The 19,915-nt window shown below is 38.2% G+C and overlaps 2 protein-coding genes across 12 annotated transcripts; both read left to right on the top strand.

The window, feature by feature from the left end:
* Positions 1-779: 779 nt before the first annotated feature.
* Positions 780-10,149, top strand: LOC113033577 (calcium-binding protein 39-like). 4 transcript variants are annotated; one of them, XM_026187533.1, is made up of 9 exons: positions 780-1,214; positions 1,783-1,930; positions 2,031-2,195; positions 2,377-2,495; positions 5,583-5,751; positions 6,184-6,243; positions 6,326-6,391; positions 6,473-6,616; positions 7,140-10,149. In XM_026187533.1, the coding sequence occupies exons 2-9, from the start codon at positions 1,814-1,816 to the stop codon at positions 7,329-7,331; spliced, it is 1,032 nt and encodes a 343-aa protein (XP_026043318.1). In that variant the 5' UTR covers positions 780-1,214; positions 1,783-1,813; the 3' UTR covers positions 7,332-10,149. The 4 variants fall into 4 exon arrangements, with proteins under 4 accessions (XP_026043318.1, XP_026043338.1, XP_026043330.1 ...); XM_026187553.1 differs by lacking the exon at positions 780-1,214 and adding an exon at positions 1,230-1,518; XM_026187545.1 differs by lacking the exon at positions 780-1,214 and adding an exon at positions 1,230-1,532.
* A 1,567-nt stretch (positions 10,150-11,716) lies between these two features.
* LOC113033547 (uncharacterized) lies at positions 11,717-18,700 on the top strand. Of its 8 annotated transcripts, none has more exons than XM_026187505.1 (14): positions 11,717-11,857; positions 12,421-12,446; positions 14,501-14,586; positions 14,735-14,767; positions 14,864-14,953; positions 15,365-15,436; positions 15,545-15,633; positions 15,746-15,848; positions 16,670-16,772; positions 16,852-16,904; positions 17,017-17,095; positions 17,317-17,783; positions 17,983-18,176; positions 18,285-18,697. In XM_026187505.1, exons 2-14 carry the CDS (start codon positions 12,440-12,442, stop codon positions 18,427-18,429), a joined length of 1,521 nt encoding a protein of 506 aa, XP_026043290.1. In that variant the 5' UTR covers positions 11,717-11,857; positions 12,421-12,439; the 3' UTR covers positions 18,430-18,697. The 8 variants fall into 8 exon arrangements, with proteins under 8 accessions (XP_026043290.1, XP_026043272.1, XP_026043262.1 ...); XM_026187487.1 differs by lacking the exon at positions 12,421-12,446 and adding an exon at positions 14,173-14,198 and having other exon boundaries at positions 18,285-18,696; XM_026187497.1 differs by lacking the exons at positions 11,717-11,857; positions 12,421-12,446 and adding exons at positions 13,465-13,609; positions 14,173-14,198.
* Positions 18,701-19,915: the final 1,215 nt, after the last annotated feature.

Raw genomic sequence — 19,915 nt, 5'->3', positions numbered from 1 at the left:
TGAAATTCAGAAGCAGTTGTGTTGATTATTACATGGACTGTTAATCCAGTCATGAATTGGCCTCCGCAAAGCCTGGACGTCAACAATATTATTATATAACATTACTAAGACAATGTGGGATCACCCCGGCAGAGCATGGAGCAAAACGCAGCCACCTCCCGAAGAAGAGCTTTGAAGGTGAAGTGTCCATATGTTCCCTTAAATGACATTCAAAGTTTCACTAATGCAAGTAAAAAGCTTATATGCAGGGTTTGTTAATGTAGTGTGGTTATTATCGCAAATTTGGACAACATGTAGTTGGAGAATACAGAGGAGAGTCAACTCATTATGCCTGTCATCCGTTATTAAGTGATGGTAAGTGGACATACATTAAAGAAAGACTTTGGTAACTATTCACGTTGAGGAACTTTTTGTGGTCCATATGTGTTCTAGAAATTGCTTGCTTTGATAATATCTAGTGAAATGTGTTTTATAGATGTTGCTATTGGATACTGAATTTTCTTGTGACTCAACAAAGAAATCACCAAAAGGCGATTAGATGAAAGAAAGAAAAAAAAAACTAATCCTGTTTCTTATTCTGGCCGATTTTTACAACGTTTAGATTTCATAACCACAGATAAAACACGAACTATTTCTCAACTAATGGCTCATCTCTTCCCGAGAATTTAGATGCACTTGATTTCTATTAACGGGATGTCCGGTAGAGTGGCTTCCTCTGCAACATACTCCCCCTCATTAGTATGTAACTTTGTGAAACATGCGCTCCCATAGTGGGGTAGAGGGCGTGCCCACATCACGCAAAAGTGATAGGATAAAATTGGTGTCAGTCATATTACATAGCAAAACATGACCGCCCATTGTCCCCGGGATGAGAAGAGGACGGGTGTTTCGGCAGAAAAGAACAGGGAAATGAAGTTGACAGACGGGCAAGCCCAGCAGCAAGTCACTCTGTAATAACTAGGAAGCTAGCAAGTTCGATGACAGGGGTCACTAGAAGTGAAATTTACGTCAAATATCACTGCTATGAATGTCTCTAGTTTGAGGAAGTTGTAGCTACAGTTAGGGGACGTTAGGTAGCTACAGCTGTCAGACAACGTTACAGACTTTTTCAAAGTAACGTTACAGTGGATATTGAAAGTGGAGACGACTCGCTAGCCCGCTAGCTCACCTTTGGTCACCGAGCGTCTTTGAAGTTCAAAGCTACCCTTCATTCGGTGAGTGTACACAGCCTGAAGTAAATATTTCAGCAGGGTGTTTTGTGCGTGTGTGCTTCCCCACAACCGTCCTTCTCTAACTGCGTCCTGTTGGTAGTTGCCTTGTTTCTAGCTATAGCTAACTAGGTCACAAGCTAGCTCAACTTTTCCGATGAGCATGCTGCAACGTTGACATTTTGACGTCCTGTTCTCCGTTACATCCTTGTTTTGGTTTGAAAGCTTGGCTTCTACTGTTCAGCTGACCCCGCTTAGTTTGAAAGTGGACTAATATAGACTAATATAATGAATACACCCTAAACTCGACGTAAGAAACGTTAAGTAAGAAAAGTTGCTAGCCTTTTTTTCGACTAACGTGAAGTAGCGTTGTGAGTTACTTTAAACTTTAGTCTCTTCCTTATGAGCTTCTGTCTTTAGCCAAACGCCATAACTCACTCATGTCTAGCTCATCAGGTGAAGTTTTTTTTGTTGTTTTGTTGTTTTTTTGTTAGCGATTTCCTGATGCAAAGCGGTGCAGGAAGTCGAATAGGTTTATTTGCACAATTTAAAAACCCGTGTTATGTTTCATCAGCGATCTGGTCTTAGATTACCTGTCTTCAGCCATGCCTTTTCCTTTTGGAAAGTCTCAGAAGAACCCAGCTGAGATAGTGAAGAGTCTGAAGGACCATGTTGCATATATGGAAAAGCTGGATGCTGGTGACAGCAAGAAGTGTGAAAAGGTCAGCTGTGGATTTCTCTGAGGATGGCATGAATGTTAAAAATTACAGTAACGCTGAGCAGCAGCTGATCATACTCTTTTTACCCCCTCATGTTATTAAGGTTGCAGAGGAGGTGTCCAAAAATCTTGCCTCACTGAAGGAAGTACTTTGTGGAACAGGTGACAAGGAGCCCCAAACTGAAGCAGTGGCTCAGCTTGCACAGGAGCTGTACAACACCAACCTTCTAATTTCTCTCATTGCAAACCTACAGAAGATTGATTTTGAGGTAGGAGAAAAAATGCCTTCTTTCTGCACTGACTTTATGAGTTTAAAGTATTGATTGCTTGGTGCACACATTGAATGATCAGGGGGAGTGCGTGTTTGCATGCCTGATTTGAACGTCTATGCCCAAAGCAAAAAAACCCTGTGTATATCAGCACCCAGTCTGAGTGGTTGTTACTGTGCAGGGGAAGAAGGATGTGGTCCATTTGTTCAGCAATATCGTGAGACGTCAGATTGGCACCCGCACGCCCACGGTAGAATACATTTCTACACACCCACAGATCCTCTTCATGCTTCTCAAAGGGTAAGTTCATATTTTCAGTGTACAGAAACTCAGTGTTTGGTCATTTGATCTTCAATCTGACTGCTCGTTGTCCATTTATATGCATTAACAACAAATCCACCCTCAGAGCCTCATAAACAAACAAACAAATCCTTAGCATGAAATAAAAAGCATTTGGTTTTTGCTTTTTAGGTACAAATACCTTCCTTTAACATGCCTTGCAGTCTTCTGCATTAGCCAGTATGAGTTTCAACAACTCCCAAAGGAACAAGCATGAACTTGCTCACATGTGGGCTACACATGTAGATGATGGATAAAGCAAAAAGTACAGTGCTAGTTTTACAGCTCTGAAAAACTGAGTCATCCTGCTCACTCACTCAGAGACCAGCTGCATGCTCCGGCTGCTGTTTGGTGGATCGAATGCCATCTTATCCGGTTAAATGTCACAACTATAAAGTGGAAGATTTGGTTTGTTTATGAGAGGCAGACATCAAAACCTGACATTTAACGTTGATGTCTCGGTTTGTTACACTGCTAATGAACTCCCTTGTTGTGCGTGGGGAAATTGTGTACTTTTTTGCACAGGAAAAAAATACCTCTCTGTGGAAAATGAGATCTAGAAATGGCACGTTCAACCCAAAATTATACCAAACAACTTCATTGATCCCACTAGGAGCGATTTGTTGTACACAAAACAGGAACATTCATACAAACGGATGGGCAATAATGTGGAAGGAGATGGATTAAAATAGAAATGTATATGAATTAAAAAAATACTAATAGAATATAAACTACACAGAGCATTTTGTACTATGATTGCAGAGGGAAAGATTGTCCAAAGAGGTAAAACATTACGACACTCTGATGGCTGCAGAGGCAGCTCACTTACAAGACCACATTCAGCCAAAACACTTCCTGCTTTCATTAAAAAAAAAAAAAAAATCTTTTTTTGGTTCACTGTTGAGCTTGTGAACAACTTTTATTAATAATGCTGTTCAGGCTGTTTCTACTATTTACCATTAAACCAATAGATAAAAGGAAAAAACTGTGTAGACTCACAAAAAGTGGACAGTGGGTAACAGGACTGGCAAAAAAAAAAAATTAGGTGTGGAGAAACTGATTTTTTTTTTTGTTGTTGTTGTTGCCCTCTGTGGTCATAATAAACCTGGGGATCATGAAAAATGCCACCAAAATATTTGTATAACGGTTCCCACACATCACCTTTTCAAAGCCTCTTTCAGACGTCCAGTCCTCTCTGCTCATCAGAGACATCTGAATATGTCAGCTGAATGGCCCCCCGGCTACTTTTCCATGGAAAAAGTCACAGCTTTTAATACTGCAAGAATCTGAATGCAGATAGGCTCACATGTCTCGCGCCAGTATCTTGCGTTGCCCTGCTTTTGTTAAGAAACATGAGAATGCTTTAAAGAGCAACAACATGAGGGGGCGAAGAAAAAGAAGTTTGTATGAGACACCTGCTTTCCTTCTGTTTCACAGTCTTGCACTGCCCAAGCTCATTAAGACCTCAAAACAGATTGTTCTTTAAATAAATTGTTGTACATGTCACAGAGGACAAAGCATGAACATCTAGGTTGTTCCACATTTTAGCACAAAATTCGAAAGGCACATTTTGTGTACATTTAATGGCCCGATGAGTGCACAGACCTCTCGAAAATCACAAAATGCCTTTCACATCTGTGTTAACGTTGTTCACTTTGCGTCATTTGTATCATTTCACATCTATTACAGATTGAAATGTTTATAAAATCCAAGTTTACGTAAGTTTCTGCCAGGTCTCTGTCTGAAGAAGTCTGCGACAGGTTGGATTAATCAAAGTCAGCAGTGACGGTAGTTTGTGTTCCAGCTGTTTGTACAAGTCTTCTGAGTTCATAACTAACCTGCAGCAGCAGAGAGCAGTGCGATAACATATGCTATTACAGGGTCCATCGTGATCGAACTACAAAATCCTTACCTTCAGACTGGTAGGTGTTTTTTATAAACTGGACTTTAACGTTTTCTCAGCTCCATATGGGACGTTGCGTTTCTAATTATCAAAGCGACCAGAAGCTTTTGACGTTTCTTGATGTGCTGTCAAATATCTGGCAGAACTTAAGGGACACTGTCTAGCATAAGAGGGTTATGGCTCATTCTGTCATAGTTGTGAGGATATAGGGATGAAACCTGGATGGGCATTAACTTAATTGACCTTTATCTGAATACTGTCTCTTTAAAAGATTGATGAGAGGGCTTATAATGCATTCTTTGCAGCTCCTTGATTTAAGCCAAAGAATATATCACACTAAGAAATAGTACAGCGTCCACTACTGTAAATAATAAAGACTGAGAGTGTTAATGAGACCCTTTGAAAGCAAACGGCAGCCTTTTTATTAAAAGTTACTATTGTGACGTTGTATAAACAGTTCTCAAACAAAAGCTTGGTGTACTCCTTGCCATTTTTCTACCTGCTTAAATGAGTATAACAAGCTTTGCATCCTGTGCTCCTCTCCCTGCCAAGTAAGCAAATTGCATTGGTTCAGACTTTCCATTCACACTTAACAAAACATAGTTTTCTCCCAAAGTTTTTCATAATTAATGAGCACAACTGATCTAAAATCACTGCTTATTGGTCATCTTTAGATGAGTACATAAGTGCTCCAAAATGCGAAGATCTGGTTTCAGGGTAGTGACCTATGGAGGATGCTGCCATTCAGCAGACTTGTTTTGGACCAGATGTAACACTTTTTATTTATGTATTTGTTTTAAGGATCGCTTACACATTCTTCAGGCTCTTTTAAAAATATAAAAAATATTTTGGCGATTTACAGAATCTGTTCCATAAGTTTTACCCTAGTTTAAATTCTCAGCGTCACTGAGTGATTGACGACTTCTCTGCGTGTAGATCGCTGCTGCTGTACTCACGTTCTGCCTTAGTTTAATCCATTTGTTTATTTTTTGCGAGGATCTCGTTCCTTCGTCATTGGAAACACAGAGTTGATGTCAAACTAACAGTGACAGTGTTTAGGATGTGATTATACATCTCGAGTGAAAATTGTATAACTTGTGATGAGTTCACCATCACTTGGACCTCACATGTATGAACCTGTGCAGATACGAGGCTCCAGAAGTGGCTCTTAACTGTGGGATGATGCTGAGAGAGTGCCTGCGTCACGAGCCTTTGGCCAGGATAGTGCTCTTCTCTGAAGACTTCTTCTGCTTCTTCCATTATGTGGAGCTGTCAACCTTTGACATCGCCTCAGATGCTTTTGCCTCGTTCAAGGTACACACATATAGAGAGATATAGAGATATATATATAGATATATAGATATATATATATATATATATATATATATATATATAGATATATAGATATAGATATAGAGATATAGATATATAGATATAGATATAGATATAGATATAGATATAGATAGATATAGATATAGATATATATATATATATATATATATATATATATATATATATATATATAGATAGATAGATAGATAGATAGATAGATAGATAGATAGATAGATAGATAGATAGATAGATAGATAGATAGATAGATAGATAGATAGATAGATAGATAGATATATATATATAGAGAGAGAGATATAGATATAATTTTTTTTTTTTTTTTTTTTTTTTAAAATGGCAAGGTTAACATCCTGACTGTTCCTAGTTGATATCTTGACCTCTTCTATTCCCCATCAGGATCTTCTCACGAGACACAAGATTATGTGTGCAGACTTCCTGGAGAATAATTATGACAGGGTGAGCTTTCTTGGGTGGTTTTGATATTTAATTGGAAAAACTGCTCATTCTTTACCCAACTTACTTTTGACATTTTTATCAGGTGTTTACAGAGTATGAAAAACTTCTGCACTCTGAGAACTACGTCACAAAACGGCAGTCTTTGAAGGTACATCCTCCTGCTCAGTCTTAAGTTTAACTGACAAGTTTGTGGACTGATTCTGTAAACTCATGTATATTTATTTGTTAGCTGCTAGGTGAACTTCTCCTGGATAGGCACAACTTCACTGTCATGACGAGGTACATCAGTCGGGCAGAGAACTTGAAGCTGATGATGAACCTGCTGAGAGATAACAGCCGAAACATCCAGTTTGAAGCATTCCACGTCTTCAAGGTGCGCAAAAAATTTCTCAAAATCCACTCTTAAATCTGAATTGTGTCATGAAAACCCCACATACCTGCTACCTTAAGTTGGTCTAATATTGAATGTGGGTTTTTGTTTAGTCAGGCTGAGTCATTGTGATTTCTCTTATTTAAAAGTTTGGTTGCTGCTAACAGCTTCACCTCTCGTTTTTACTGCTAGCTGGATATTTGTCCAGCTTTCTGTTATGCCAGTCTTTAGTATCATTCAGCTGCTTCTCCTTGGAGTCCTCCTGTCTAGCAGTTGGTCAGTCAGGAGGACTCAAACTCCGTCTTGTTGGACTACAGCTGGCGAAGGTGTCCTTGATCTGCTCTGAAGATGGGATCACTGAACCTAATCAGAACCTGCAGCAGGAAGAGAACTGGTTCATGATCAAAGCAGAACAAGAACTACCATCACAGCTGCAGTGCAAGACTTTGGCTAAAAGTAGATTCACTGGACTCTGTGCATTGCATCCACAAATGGTACTTAAACTTTTTACATAATCTTTCCAAAGGTATTTGTTGCAAACCCCAACAAGACTCAGCCCGTGATGGACATCCTTCTGAAGAACCAGACCAAGCTCGTGGAGTTCCTTGGCAACTTCCAGACGGATAGATCTGAGGACGAGCAGTTCTGCGATGAGAAAAACTATCTGATCAAGCAAATCAAAGACCTGAAGAGACCCACAGCGTCCGAGGAAGCTTAATGCAGTCGTCCCATTCTAATAATGGGACGACTGCTCTGTCAGGTGGTAGATTTTAGAGGTGGTGGTTCAAGAGGAAAAAACAAAACAAAATAAAAACATGCATAATTAAAAGTTCATACTAAGTATAAAAAATAGGAAACGTTAAGTTTACTTCCTTCACTTTCTGGCTTAGTGTGGATGTGGAGGTTCTTTCCATCCAGCAACCTGAGTGGGCCAAGAACTGTTATTTAAACCGCAGTGCTTCTTATTTAGTTATAACCAAATGCCTTTTGGTTCCTTCTTCTAATGTTGGACCTTACGCTGTTACTTTTCCATATACATGGAAATTCGCAACCAGCTCGAGCACTGAGGTCATTTTCCAGAACTTGTACATGCTTTAGAGATTGAAAGGTTGAGAGGTAAATATATTATTTTTCTAATGTATCTTTTATGCTAAAACATTTAAAGCCTCCAGTAACTCTTCTTTCTGAATGATGCTTATTCTCATTGCTTAGGTTTGGTTTGTTGCGTCTTTTGTTTTTTGGAAAGCTGTTCTTTGTACAGGGACTGTCTTTAGAAATCCAGCTTTAGAAGAGTGGCACGTCGGCTCATATTGGGCAGGTCAGCTCGTAGTAGTAACATTTGGCAATTATTGCGCAGTTTTCAGGCTTTCGTTGGAGTGCACGCGATTATGCTGGTCAGAAACGACTCCGCAGTGCTGCACTAGCCAATGCATTAGCTGTCACAGGAAGAGAAAATCAAAACTATAGAGGAATCAATTAATTGTACTGTGATTTTTCAGGCTGTGCTCAGCGATGCTTACATGACTGAAATAGAAACAAGGCATCAGATAACGCTGCAGGCTACCAGCCCATCCGTTCACAGCTAACGCGGACAGCCAGGATACACCGATTGATCTCGCTGGATGCGCTTCATTTCTTCTTCACGTTCTAAAACTGATGGCAACAAATTAACAAAAAATCATAAAAATGTTACACTGTTATATTCATATCGGAGCACGGTGTGTTATTGAACCACAGACTTTTATAATAATTTTAATCAGGGTCGTGTTTTTCCCCTGATTAATTTCACTGCTACACTGGACTTGATTAGTCTGAAGACTGAAATATTACTAAAACAAAATGACATTTCACCTCAGAAACCACACAAATGCAAACTCCTAACCACACCATCATTCACTTTAATACAGAAGAGACAAACTGCTTAAGGAAAAGGTAAATTGTTAGGTTAGCTCTCTTTTCTGATATGATTATAACAGTGACACAGTGCAACAACATGCCTGCAAAGCATCAGAACAGTAGGTCCCATCTCATGTCACAATATTGTCAGGATAACCACATGCACTGTTCCACATGAGATTTTTGGATGATGAGCACTGACTTTACTCCTCACGTGCATCACCAGAGCTCAGTTGAAATAATTACCCTATTTCTGCTGTTGTTGTTGTTATAGTGGCTGAAATTACAGCGTTTCAGAATGCGTTGTCTGTGCAGACTGTTAGTGTATATACCTCATGGGATTTGAGTTTGCGGATGCTGGTTTTTATTTTTTTTATTTTATTTCCTTGACAAGATATTTAATTTGACATTTGACCAAAACAAAAGCACACAGCAGTGGTTTGAATGGATGCCGACATGTGATACATTTGTTCCGACTTGAGCAGGGACCGCAGCCTGGTTTTCACAATGGAAAACTGGATCCTTTTTTAAAACTTAAACTTTTCATTGTGTGGTACCTCATAAATGTTAATTCATAATGAATTGCAGTGTGGTACCTTGTAATGAATTTTTGCCTTATTTAAAGACATTTCATGGATCATGATTGATTCTTTCAATTTCTAATTTGTTTTAAACCAAAGCTGATATGAAAAAAGGGTTTAAAAATGTAAAAAATTAATTTAAAAAAATGTTAATTTCAGGTCCCAAATACATTAGCAGTTAATTTCTCATGTTCATGCGTAGACCAGGTTTATTACTAACTGCGATACTTGCTTATATGTAAACCCTGGGAGTGTAAATATATTTTAAGAGATCTGTAGTAGGCATCACACAGTGTAGTTTTCAGTTGGGTTGATTTGGCTTGATCATTCTTTGGTCCACTTCATGAGACCGTCACAAAGAGTGAGGACTTTCAGGAGCCATTAAATAATTTGATAAACTTGCTGTGAATGTGGTACACGATGCATAGATAAACTGAAGTCCTACACACCGTGCATTGTCATGTCATCAGTTTAGAAACTATAAAACAAATGAAAACTGTGAGAATACGTTGGGAATAATCCGTATACACAGTGGTCATTACTGATGTCTCCATGCAGCTGACTATAGATTTACTGAGGACAAAAAGTCTGTTATCAGTAATAATTAATGGAAGGAGGAAAAAAAATTATTGCCCGTATGAATTTGTATGCAGACTTTGAAATTTGGCCCGAGTCTTGACATGCACTTTTAGAAGGATGTGTTGTGCGCAGCCATCTCACTAGGGGGTGCTGTTAGCAACAGTGTTAGCACTTGTGTTAGTTGTACAAACAAAGCATTTCAAGTTTCTTTAACCCTACCTCCTGTTATGAATATACGAGTCACTGGCAATATGTAGTCACAAATTTAAATTCCTTAAAATCAATAATATGTATGAAATGAATTTAACTTTTCTGGGTTATTGTGCTTTATGTTTTTTGACTCTGTTGCCTTCTTTTCTTTCTTTACCTTTCCACACTGGATATTTTATTTTCTTCGGGAGGAAATTATGTGTACATAACTTTATAAAGGATAAGTGAAGTGTGAGAGCATTCATGAAAATAAAATGTCATTGCAATGTTTTGTTTTGCATTGTTTTTGTTGCCTAAACAATTATTACACATGAACGTGTAGGGTGATACAGAGTGTGGTAGTCACTTATTAGTTTATCTCTCACATCAAAGCTTTAATCATCTTAGTAAATAAATAAATAAAACTCATGAAATTACGCCAGACTTTTAGGAAACTACCACAAATGAATGTATGATATTTATAATAAGGGTGCAAATCAATAAAACCTCAGGACTAATAACTTTGTAGCAAACAGTTAATTATTTATGCATAAAGTTAAGGAGCAGCCTCATAATAAATTTTTGCTGATGTCTCAGAACACAGAGAATGCTTGAGTGATATGGCCTCCAGTTTTGTGATAATGTTTGAAGGAAACTGGTTATTGACACAAATTTCTAATCACCCAATCACATGAGAGCAACTCATTAGCATATTGACATGGTCAAGACAACCTGCTGAAGTTCAAAGTGGGAAAGGAACTCTGAACATGGCAATGTTGTGGTACCAAACAGGGTGGTCTGAGTATTTCAGAAATTGGTGATCTGCTGGAATCTTCCTACAAACATTGTTAGGGTTCAGAGAGAATGTCCTGAAAAAGAGGAAATATCCAGTGGGCAGCAGTTCTGTGTGAAAATGTCTTGTTGACACCAGAGGTCAGCAGAGATTGGACAGGCTGCTCTGAGCTGATTGGAGGGCAACAGTAACTAAACCAATGGATCATTACATACCAACATATGCAGAAGAGCATCTCTAAATGCACAAAGCAAGCAGATGGGCTACAGCAGCAGAAGACCGCACTGGGTGTCACTCCTCTCAGCTCCTAGGACAAAAGAGGGCAGCTTCCACCCAGAGCTTGTTGCCTGTTTTGTATTAGTATTTCTCAAGTGCTGCTAAAACAGAGCAAATTTTTAACACAGCTTTTCAAAACATCGTATCCTGAACAATTCCAGCTCATTCTCCTTCAAAGAATCTCTCAAGCTCCTCCAGATTTCATGATCTTCCAGCATAGATCCTGGTCTTCAGTTCAACACAAGAGATTTTCAGTGGGATTCAAGTCAGGGATTTGTGCCGGCCAGTCAGGAATTTTACTTTGGTCTTCTGGAGGTAGTTCTTCACCAGGAGCGACAGATTTTGGGTCGTTGTTGTGTTTGAAAATAAAGAGACGACCCAGACCCAGGATTGTTTCTGACTCCTTGAGGTTTCCTTCCACCTTGATGAGATAAAGAAAAGAAAACTAGTTTGTTTCAAAATGCTATTTTCTGTTTTTCTGTTTTTCTGTTCTTTGATAAAAACTTTAAAATTCATAGCAGGGCTAATAATTTTGTCCACGTCTGCATGCGTTCTTCAAGCTGGCTCTAAGTAAAAGAGCAGGGTGTATAGCAAGCGGAGTGGGCAGTAGTATCGTGATTTATGAGATGAATCATCATCAGTTTGCAAATTCTGATTCAGAATGACTGACACTGATTCTGAGGATAGAAACAAAGTATGTCCCCGATGGACGATCTGATTTCCTCGTGTCAGCATTGTTCCCACATCATCATAATTAATGTTGTTCCAGGTTCAACATGGCAAGTGACCAATCACCTTCTTGTGACGTCATTCCTTTGCGACTTCGAAATACCCGCCTTCGAGTATTTCGAAATACAAGTGAAGAAGCGAGAAACCGCCGCCTGTCCGCCGAATTTGAAGTCAATTTAGGATACTTTCCTTTAATAAACGGTAAGCATTATACATATGTTCCTCACTTGGCTTGCTGTTTGTTTGCTAGTGATAGGCTACTTGACGACAGCATTAGCTAACCAGTGTTCTCTAGACCAGCGTTCCCCAACTTTTTGGGTGTTTCGTGGTCCGGGGGTTGGGTCAGACAAAATTGCAGTAGCTTCCCTGATCATTTTACAAACATAAGTGAAGAGAATCTGGACTAAAAGGCCTAGACTTATGGTTGTGTGCTGAATCTATGAATCAAACTATCACCTGGAAACATAATTAACTGGTCCATAGCTGTGAAACTGGACATGAGTTCTTGATTCTATGGAGATTAACAGTAATCCAGAAATTTACAAATTTGTCCTGGTACATCGCGTAAATGTTGTCCCAGGGACATCGCGTAAATGTTGTCCCTGGGACATCGCGTAAATGTTGTCCCTGGGACATCGCGTAAATGTTGTCCCTGGGACATCGTGTGATAGCTTGTTAATAATGGAATGAAAATTATTGATTGTTATTAACTTGTGAAAAAGAAGTGTAACAAATCCACATGTTATGTTCTTACACCCTTACAGAAACTGTGACTCCTTCACAATGTCAGGTAAATGTCAACTCATGTTGAATAATCAACCAATCAAGCCTTTTATTATCACATGCAATGTTACGGACGATCTGATTTCCTCGTGTCAGCATTGTTCCCACATCATCATAATTAATGTTGTTCCAGGTTCAACATGGCAAGTGACCAATCACCTTCTTGTGACGTCATTCCTTTGCGACTTCGAAATACCCGCCTTCGAGTATTTCGAAATACAAGTGAAGAAGCGAGAAACCGCCGCCTGTCCGCCGAATTTGAAGTCAATTTAGGATACTTTCCTTTAATAAACGGTAAGCATTATACATATGTTCCTCACTTGGCTTGCTGTTTGTTTGCTAGTGATAGGCTACTTGACGACAGCATTAGCTAACCAGTGTTCTCTAGACCAGCGTTCCCCAACTTTTTGGGTGTTTCGTGGTCCGGGGGTTGGGTCAGACAAAATTGCAGTAGCTTCCCTGATCATTTTACAAACATAAGTGAAGAGAATCTGGACTAAAAGGCCTAGACTTATGGTTGTGTGCTGAATCTATGAATCAAACTATCACCTGGAAACATAATTAACTGGTCCATAGCTGTGAAACTGGACATGAGTTCTTGATTCTATGGAGATTAACAGTAATCCAGAAATTTACAAATTTGTCCTGGTACATCGCGTAAATGTTGTCCCAGGGACATCGCGTAAATGTTGTCCCTGGGACATCGCGTAAATGTTGTCCCTGGGACATCGCGTAAATGTTGTCCCTGGGACATCGTGTGATAGCTTGTTAATAATGGAATGAAAATTATTGATTGTTATTAACTTGTGAAAAAGAAGTGTAACAAATCCACATGTTATGTTCTTACACCCTTACAGAAACTGTGACTCCTTCACAATGTCAGGTAAATGTCAACTCATGTTGAATAATCAACCAATCAAGCCTTTTATTATCACATGCAATGTTACGGACGATCTGATTTCCTCGTGTCAGCATTGTTCCCACATCATCATAATTAATGTTGTTCCAGGTTCAACATGGCAAGTGACCAATCACCTTCTTGTGACGTCATTCCTTTGCGACTTCGAAATACCCGCCTTCGAGTATTTCGAAATACAAGTGAAGAAGCGAGAAACCGCCGCCTGTCCGCCGAATTTGAAGTCAATTTAGGATACTTTCCTTTAATAAACGGTAAGCATTATACATATGTTCCTCACTTGGCTTGCTGTTTGTTTGCTAGTGATAGGCTACTTGACGACAGCATTAGCTAACCAGTGTTCTCTAGACCAGCGTTCCCCAACTTTTTGGGTGTTTCGTGGTCCGGGGGTTGGGTCAGACAAAATTGCAGTAGCTTCCCTGATCATTTTACAAACATAAGTGAAGAGAATCTGGACTAAAAGGCCTAGACTTATGGTTGTGTGCTGAATCTATGAATCAAACTATCACCTGGAAACATAATTAACTGGTCCATAGCTGTGAAACTGGACATGAGTTCTTGATTCTATGGAGATTAACAGTAATCCAGAAATTTACAAATTTGTCCTGGTACATCGCGTAAATGTTGTCCCAGGGACATCGCGTAAATGTTGTCCCTGGGACATCGCGTAAATGTTGTCCCTGGGACATCGCGTAAATGTTGTCCCTGGGACATCGTGTGATAGCTTGTTAATAATGGAATGAAAATTATTGATTGTTATTAACTTGTGAAAAAGAAGTGTAACAAATCCACATGTTATGTTCTTACACCCTTACAGAAACTGTGACTCCTTCACAATGTCAGGTAAATGTCAACTCATGTTGAATAATCAACCAATCAAGCCTTTTATTATCACATGCAATGTTACACGTACAACTGCAATGAAAATTTCACCCCCTTCTGACCATACATATATTGCTTAAACATCACATTGGGAAGACAGTTTGAAAACAATTAGGAAGGTCAGAAAACAATTTAATTAATAGATGAGGAGGAGAAAAAAGAACTACAACCAGACAAAGCTCCTAGAAGACTGAAATGGATGATGGTTGCAGCATGCAAAAAGAAAATGATATCTGTTGACTACAGCATATGCTTTCTCACAGATTACCTTGTGGGAGTAGCTGGACCAAACTCTATTGGTATTTCAAGTTTGAAATCCCTGTTTGACCAGACTAACATTTCAGATGAGGTACCTCTTGACATAAAAATCCTTTTATGTTGTCATAAAACTAATGTTAAATTCTGCTTTAAATACACTTTATTGTACAATTTACTTAATGAATCGTATTCCTTAGTTCTGTTTTTATTTATATGTATTTATTTATTTGTTTTATAAGGTAATAGATGGCCTAATCAATTTGCAGTGTGAGGTATGTTGAAAAGCTTTTTTGATCATAATGACATAGCATGTTTACGTTTTTTGTAATGTATTTGAAAACATAGGTGTATTTATGTTATTTTTATAGAATTTCCCTCACATTTATCCAATACCAAGCCAAATCACTGGAAAAATTTTGGATGGGTCCACAAGAGCACAAAGGGCATACTTTTTGAAGGTATGACTTGGACTGTGGTAACTATGTTCTTATCACAAAGGGTTTATAAGTTGCCACTATAAACAAACAGCATTTTCCAAAATTGAAGCCTTGTCAGAAGAACCTGAAAAATACCTTTCTGAAACCTTTTCTGTGTAAAGACTTGCTCAAAAGCAATGCACACAGATTAAAACATTTCTGTCTTGGCCAACTGATAAAGAACACCAAAAATTGAGTGGTGCGTGTTGAGTCTGTGGTCTTGATTTGTTTTGTACACACTATAGAAATTAATTAATGTAAACAAAAAATGACACTTTCTATATGTTTGTGTATCTGCAGAATTAATTACAAGTCTCACCTGACAAGCTTTCGCAGTTTTGCAGTGTCATTCTTGACAGAAAAACATACTTGTCACATTCTTTTTATTTCCAGAAAAACATCTTTCAGATGTATGAGAAATTGATTGGAGCCTGTCTGGAAAACGGCAGCCACTGGACCTTGTTTGTAAGTTGCACAGATTTTGCACTCTCTCTTGTGCATGATACTTTTCAGTGTCCCTCATTAGGAAAGCTCAAGGCCCAAGCCTACCATATCCATCTTTTTACAAAACAGTTTTGTGATATACCCAAGAGGACCATAGTCTATATGAATTCATTTGGCGAGTCGGAGGTCAGAAAAAGTGCGGTGTTGAAAAACTGGAGGTAATTAATTAACATATTTAACATAACATATTTAATTTAATTGAAATCATTACCGAACGTGGTTATTGATTTCTCTATATGCTTTTTATTTGTAATAACTGCGATCTCTCAACTCATTTGCTTCAGCAAGAGGCTGCGCTGGAGAGTGGACCTTGTCACATGTGAGCCACCCACATCAACAGGATGGGAACTCATGTGGAGTGCATGTCATAATGGTACTGAAAACTATAGCTTTAACCTATATAAGTAATGTTTACATTTTGCCTATTCAGTTTTTAAAGCCTTAGAGGCAGGATGGTAAAATCTCAATTTTTTTTGTAGATTGAACCATTTCAGCAGTAATGCTTTGCTTTGGTTGCTCTGTTTTTTTGTGTGTTTTTTTCTCGGGGGGGGGGGGGGGTTAAAAACAAACAAACATTTCTTTGTTAATTTAATTCTTATGGAAGCCCGTTTCCCCCACTAAAAAAAAAAAAAAAAAGGATCCATAACTCAAAATTTCGAGTTTTTTTCTCGAAATTTCGAGTTATTATCTCGAAATTTCGACATATTAACTCAAAATTTTGAGAAAAGCAACTCGAAATTTCGAGTTAGCGCTGCCAATCAGTAATCTACGTGAATGACGTCCTTTCCATGTTACCCGGAAGCTGAAGCCCTCAGCTACAAATGCTACAGCTAAGCTACCGGTATTACATCCAGTCGTGAATGCACAGATTGCTGAGTGTTTTCAGCCTGGCTTCACAAATGATGAAATCCCTGTGTTATTAGCTGAATCACATGGTGTTACTATCAGCAAACATACTTTAATTTGTTGGGATCCGTTTTTGAGTGCGCGGTCCTGCGCCATATGCTTCCGGGTAACAAGAAAGCGACCTCATTCACGTATATTTTTTGATTGGCAGAGCTAACTCGAAATTTTGAGAAAAGTAACTCGAAATTTCGAGTTATGGATACTAGCTTTTTTTTTTTTTAGTGGCGGAAACGGGCTTCCATAAATTCTTTTTGCTCTTTTTTTTTTTTTTTCTTCGTCAATTATTAGTTTGCCCAATCTCTCATTGACGGTAAAACACAAGTGGAGGAGTACAACACTGAAGTCACAAAGCTCAGGTCCCGACTTTGCCACTACTTATTTTCCTCAATAGGTAAAGATAAAATTAGCCGCCTTCTTTTTCTCTAACATTGGAAAATGTAACTTGTACTTAAACAAATTATATTTTGCAGATCGAACTAGGAAGTGCAGTCAGTGCTGGTGTGTGATTGCAGCCAAAGACCGGGTACACTATGACATGTCCTTAGCCATATAGATTGTTTATATAATGGACTTTGTTCATTTGTTTTTTGTTTGTTTATTTCTTCTTCTTCTTCTTTTTTTTTTTTAATTCACAGGTGCAGTGCCAGAAATGTGGTGCATACAAGCACATGCGTTGTTCAAAGTCTGGTTGTGGCATCTGTATCTTCTGTGAGAGTAAGTCACAATATAACTAAACAATGTCCAAAAATGTTTAAAGTGAAATTTTTTTTCGTAATTTTGCCTTTGCACACCAGGACTGTGTTATTAAAGTGGATGTTTCAAGATCCAGTTTTTACACAAAACTATTTTAGACATAACTGTGTCGTATTGTGGGGATTTCTCTTCACAATTAAATTGATATAGTGCTGTTTATATCATTCTTCTTTATGTAACAGCACAGTGCAGCACAGCAGAGGGAAAGGAGTTGTGCAGCATAGTGGGTGGCTATACAGGAGGAGCAATAGAAGTAGCCAGTGAAGAATGTCATCAGGGAAAGCATCAGGCAGCGAATGACAAAGGAAAAGTTCCTAAGGGAGAGAACATCTGCAGCAAATCGACAAGTAACAGTGAGATAGGAAGACTGACAGTCAGAGATGAAGGTACACAGACTGAAGACAACGCAAAAGAAGCAGAAGTATACAGCACAAGTCTGAGTACAGATAATGCTGCTGCTGATGATGTTGACAGGATCGATGCAGATACAGAATTCCAAACTGATTCAGAAGGAACTAGTACAGTTTACAGAGTGCATGGTCGCTTATCTGTACCAAAAAAGAAAACCTACACAATAACAGAAGACGAGCTCAAGCGCAGAATCAACGCAGAGAACATGTCAGTTCATGTTTTCAGAGGTTTGATTGGGGTAGGTATACATTTCGTGATTTTGATGTCACCTGAAATAAATCCGGGTTACTCGTATCAATGAAGTGACAATGTGGCTGGAAGTTGTGCATTTGCTGCAACATATACACAATTACACCATGTAAACAAAAGCATTTAACTTTGTGCGCGTGTGTGTGTCTCTCCTCTGCTCTTTTGGTGTTTGCACTTTTTCTTTTTAGGGCCGTAAAGCCAAACTGCCCGCAATGATTCTTGACAGGCCTAAGAAGGCCAAAACTAAAGTAACAGTGTTTAGTGTTCTGAGTGAAGAGGAGGCTGGGGAGCTAGCCCTCGGGTTTGCCGGAAGATTGGCCTGCGATGTCACAACAGACATGGTCTGTAAAGGCATCGACCATTCAAGTGCTGATATGACAAAGTAAGTTAGTAAAACAGTATGAAAGTTGTATCTTTTTTGGTATTATTTGTCATTTCCCCGTATTTGGGTTATTGGTGTAACATTGTTAATCTTACTTTCTAATAACAGACAGACTCTTCTCAAAATCCAACACAACCTTAAACAGGAACTGACTGATTCCTCAACCTTCAGTTTGCTGACACACACCTTTGGCCCCGCTGCACTGGATTCTGTCATTTCATTCCTGTGTGAAAAACTTGATCTTGTCTCTTAAATAATGAAACCTTTTGTGACTTTTGTTTGTTCTGTAAATCAGAATCTTGAAAATTGTTCATTGTTGTTCTAAGTTTGTGTTAACTATTTGGCAAAAATGATTGGTTCCTAATCCAAACAGCATAATGACTGTTCTAACACACATCTTAAAAATGCTACAAAGAAAGAAAATTATCACATATGTTTCAATATGAATGTAATTGTGTCACACTCGGATGTCATGGTTGGTTTGCAAGCTGTTTTGTAATTTCTTTATTTAGAATGACATCTTTCCACAGACTTAAAATATAAACGTACTATCAATTACAACCTAGTGGCAATTTCAGCTTCCTTTTACATCATCTTTATGATTCAATTCTGTCATAATCAATTGAGTCTGATTTTGCTTTTAAAAATGAAAACCCAATATGTGTTGAAACAGCAATTTTCATTTTTAAAACATTCTGAAATAATTGAAAGAGTATATCACATATGGACAAATTCGACGGGCCATTAATTTGAAAGGCGAAATCAGACCAACATGAAATTTACATGGTTTTACTGTCGGGTTGGATACTGTTGATCTAAAGTGGAATTATCCTGTGGAAACAGCATCTTTCAATTTAAGAGCATTTTGAAATCGTTAAACGAGTAGGTCGTCTACGGGCAATTTGAAAATACTGTTATTTTGGAAGGCAAAATCAGAGTGACTTGATCTTAACATTGTATCTCTGTGGGGTTGTATACTGTTGATTTAAAGTGAAATTATTCTGTGGAAACAGAAAATTTCCATTTTAGAGCATTTTGAAATCACTGAAAGTTAGGTCAATTATGGACAATTTGAAAAGTATTTTATTTTGGAAGGCATAATCAGAATGACTTGATATTGATATGGTATCACTGTGGGGCTGTATACTGTTGATCTAAAGTGGAATTACCCTGTGGAAACAGGAATGTGCCATTTTAGAGCATTTTGAAATTGTTCCAGGAGCAACTCAGATATGGGCAGTTTGAAAATGCTTTATTTTTTAAAGCAATATCAGAATGTTTTGATATTGATATGGTAACATCGTGAGGTTGTATACTGTTGATCTGGAGTGGAATTACCCTGTGGAAACAGGAAATTTCCATTTTAAAACATTTTGAAATCACTGAAAGTTAGGTCAATTATGGACAATTTAAAAAGGCTTTTATTTTGGAAGGCATAATCAGAATGACTTGATATTGATATGGTATCACTGTGGGGCTGTATACTGTTGATCTAAGGTGGAATTACCCTGTGGAAACAAGAATTTTTCATTTTAGAGCATTTTGAATCGTTAGAAGATTAAGTCAATTATGGACAATTTCAAAGGGCCATTACTATGAAAGGCAAAATCAGACTGACTTGATATTGATATGGTATCACTGTAAACAGACTGTGGTTGGAAAGTGTTGATATAAAGTTCAAATAGTATTTGGAAATACGACTTTTGCTTTTAAGAGCATTATTAAGTCATTGAAAGAGT

The sequence above is a fragment of the Astatotilapia calliptera genome, chromosome 2 (assembly GCF_900246225.1).
Source record: "Astatotilapia calliptera chromosome 2, fAstCal1.2, whole genome shotgun sequence".
NCBI classification, from domain to species: Eukaryota; Metazoa; Chordata; class Actinopteri; order Cichliformes; family Cichlidae; genus Astatotilapia; species Astatotilapia calliptera.
Note: the sequence above shows the minus strand (reverse complement) of the source record. Positions and strands in the feature narration are given on the sequence as shown.

Coding starts and splice junctions, on each gene's coding strand:
- LOC113033577 (XM_026187533.1), top strand. CDS start 1,814: ATGCCTTTTCCTTTTGGAAAGTCTCAGAAGAACCCAGCTGAGATAGTG. Junction 2,496..5,582: donor CTCTTCATGCTTCTCAAAGG/GTAAGTTCATAT, acceptor GAACCTGTGCAG/ATACGAGGCTCCAGAAGTGG. Junction 6,617..7,139: donor AAGCATTCCACGTCTTCAAG/GTGCGCAAAAAA, acceptor ATCTTTCCAAAG/GTATTTGTTGCAAACCCCAA.
- LOC113033547 (XM_026187458.1), top strand. CDS start 14,437: ATGATGGTTGCAGCATGCAAAAAGAAAATGATATCTGTTGACTACAGC. Junction 17,096..17,316: donor CATCTGTATCTTCTGTGAGA/GTAAGTCACAAT, acceptor TTTATGTAACAG/CACAGTGCAGCACAGCAGAG. Junction 18,177..18,284: donor TCAAGTGCTGATATGACAAA/GTAAGTTAGTAA, acceptor TTCTAATAACAG/ACAGACTCTTCTCAAAATCC.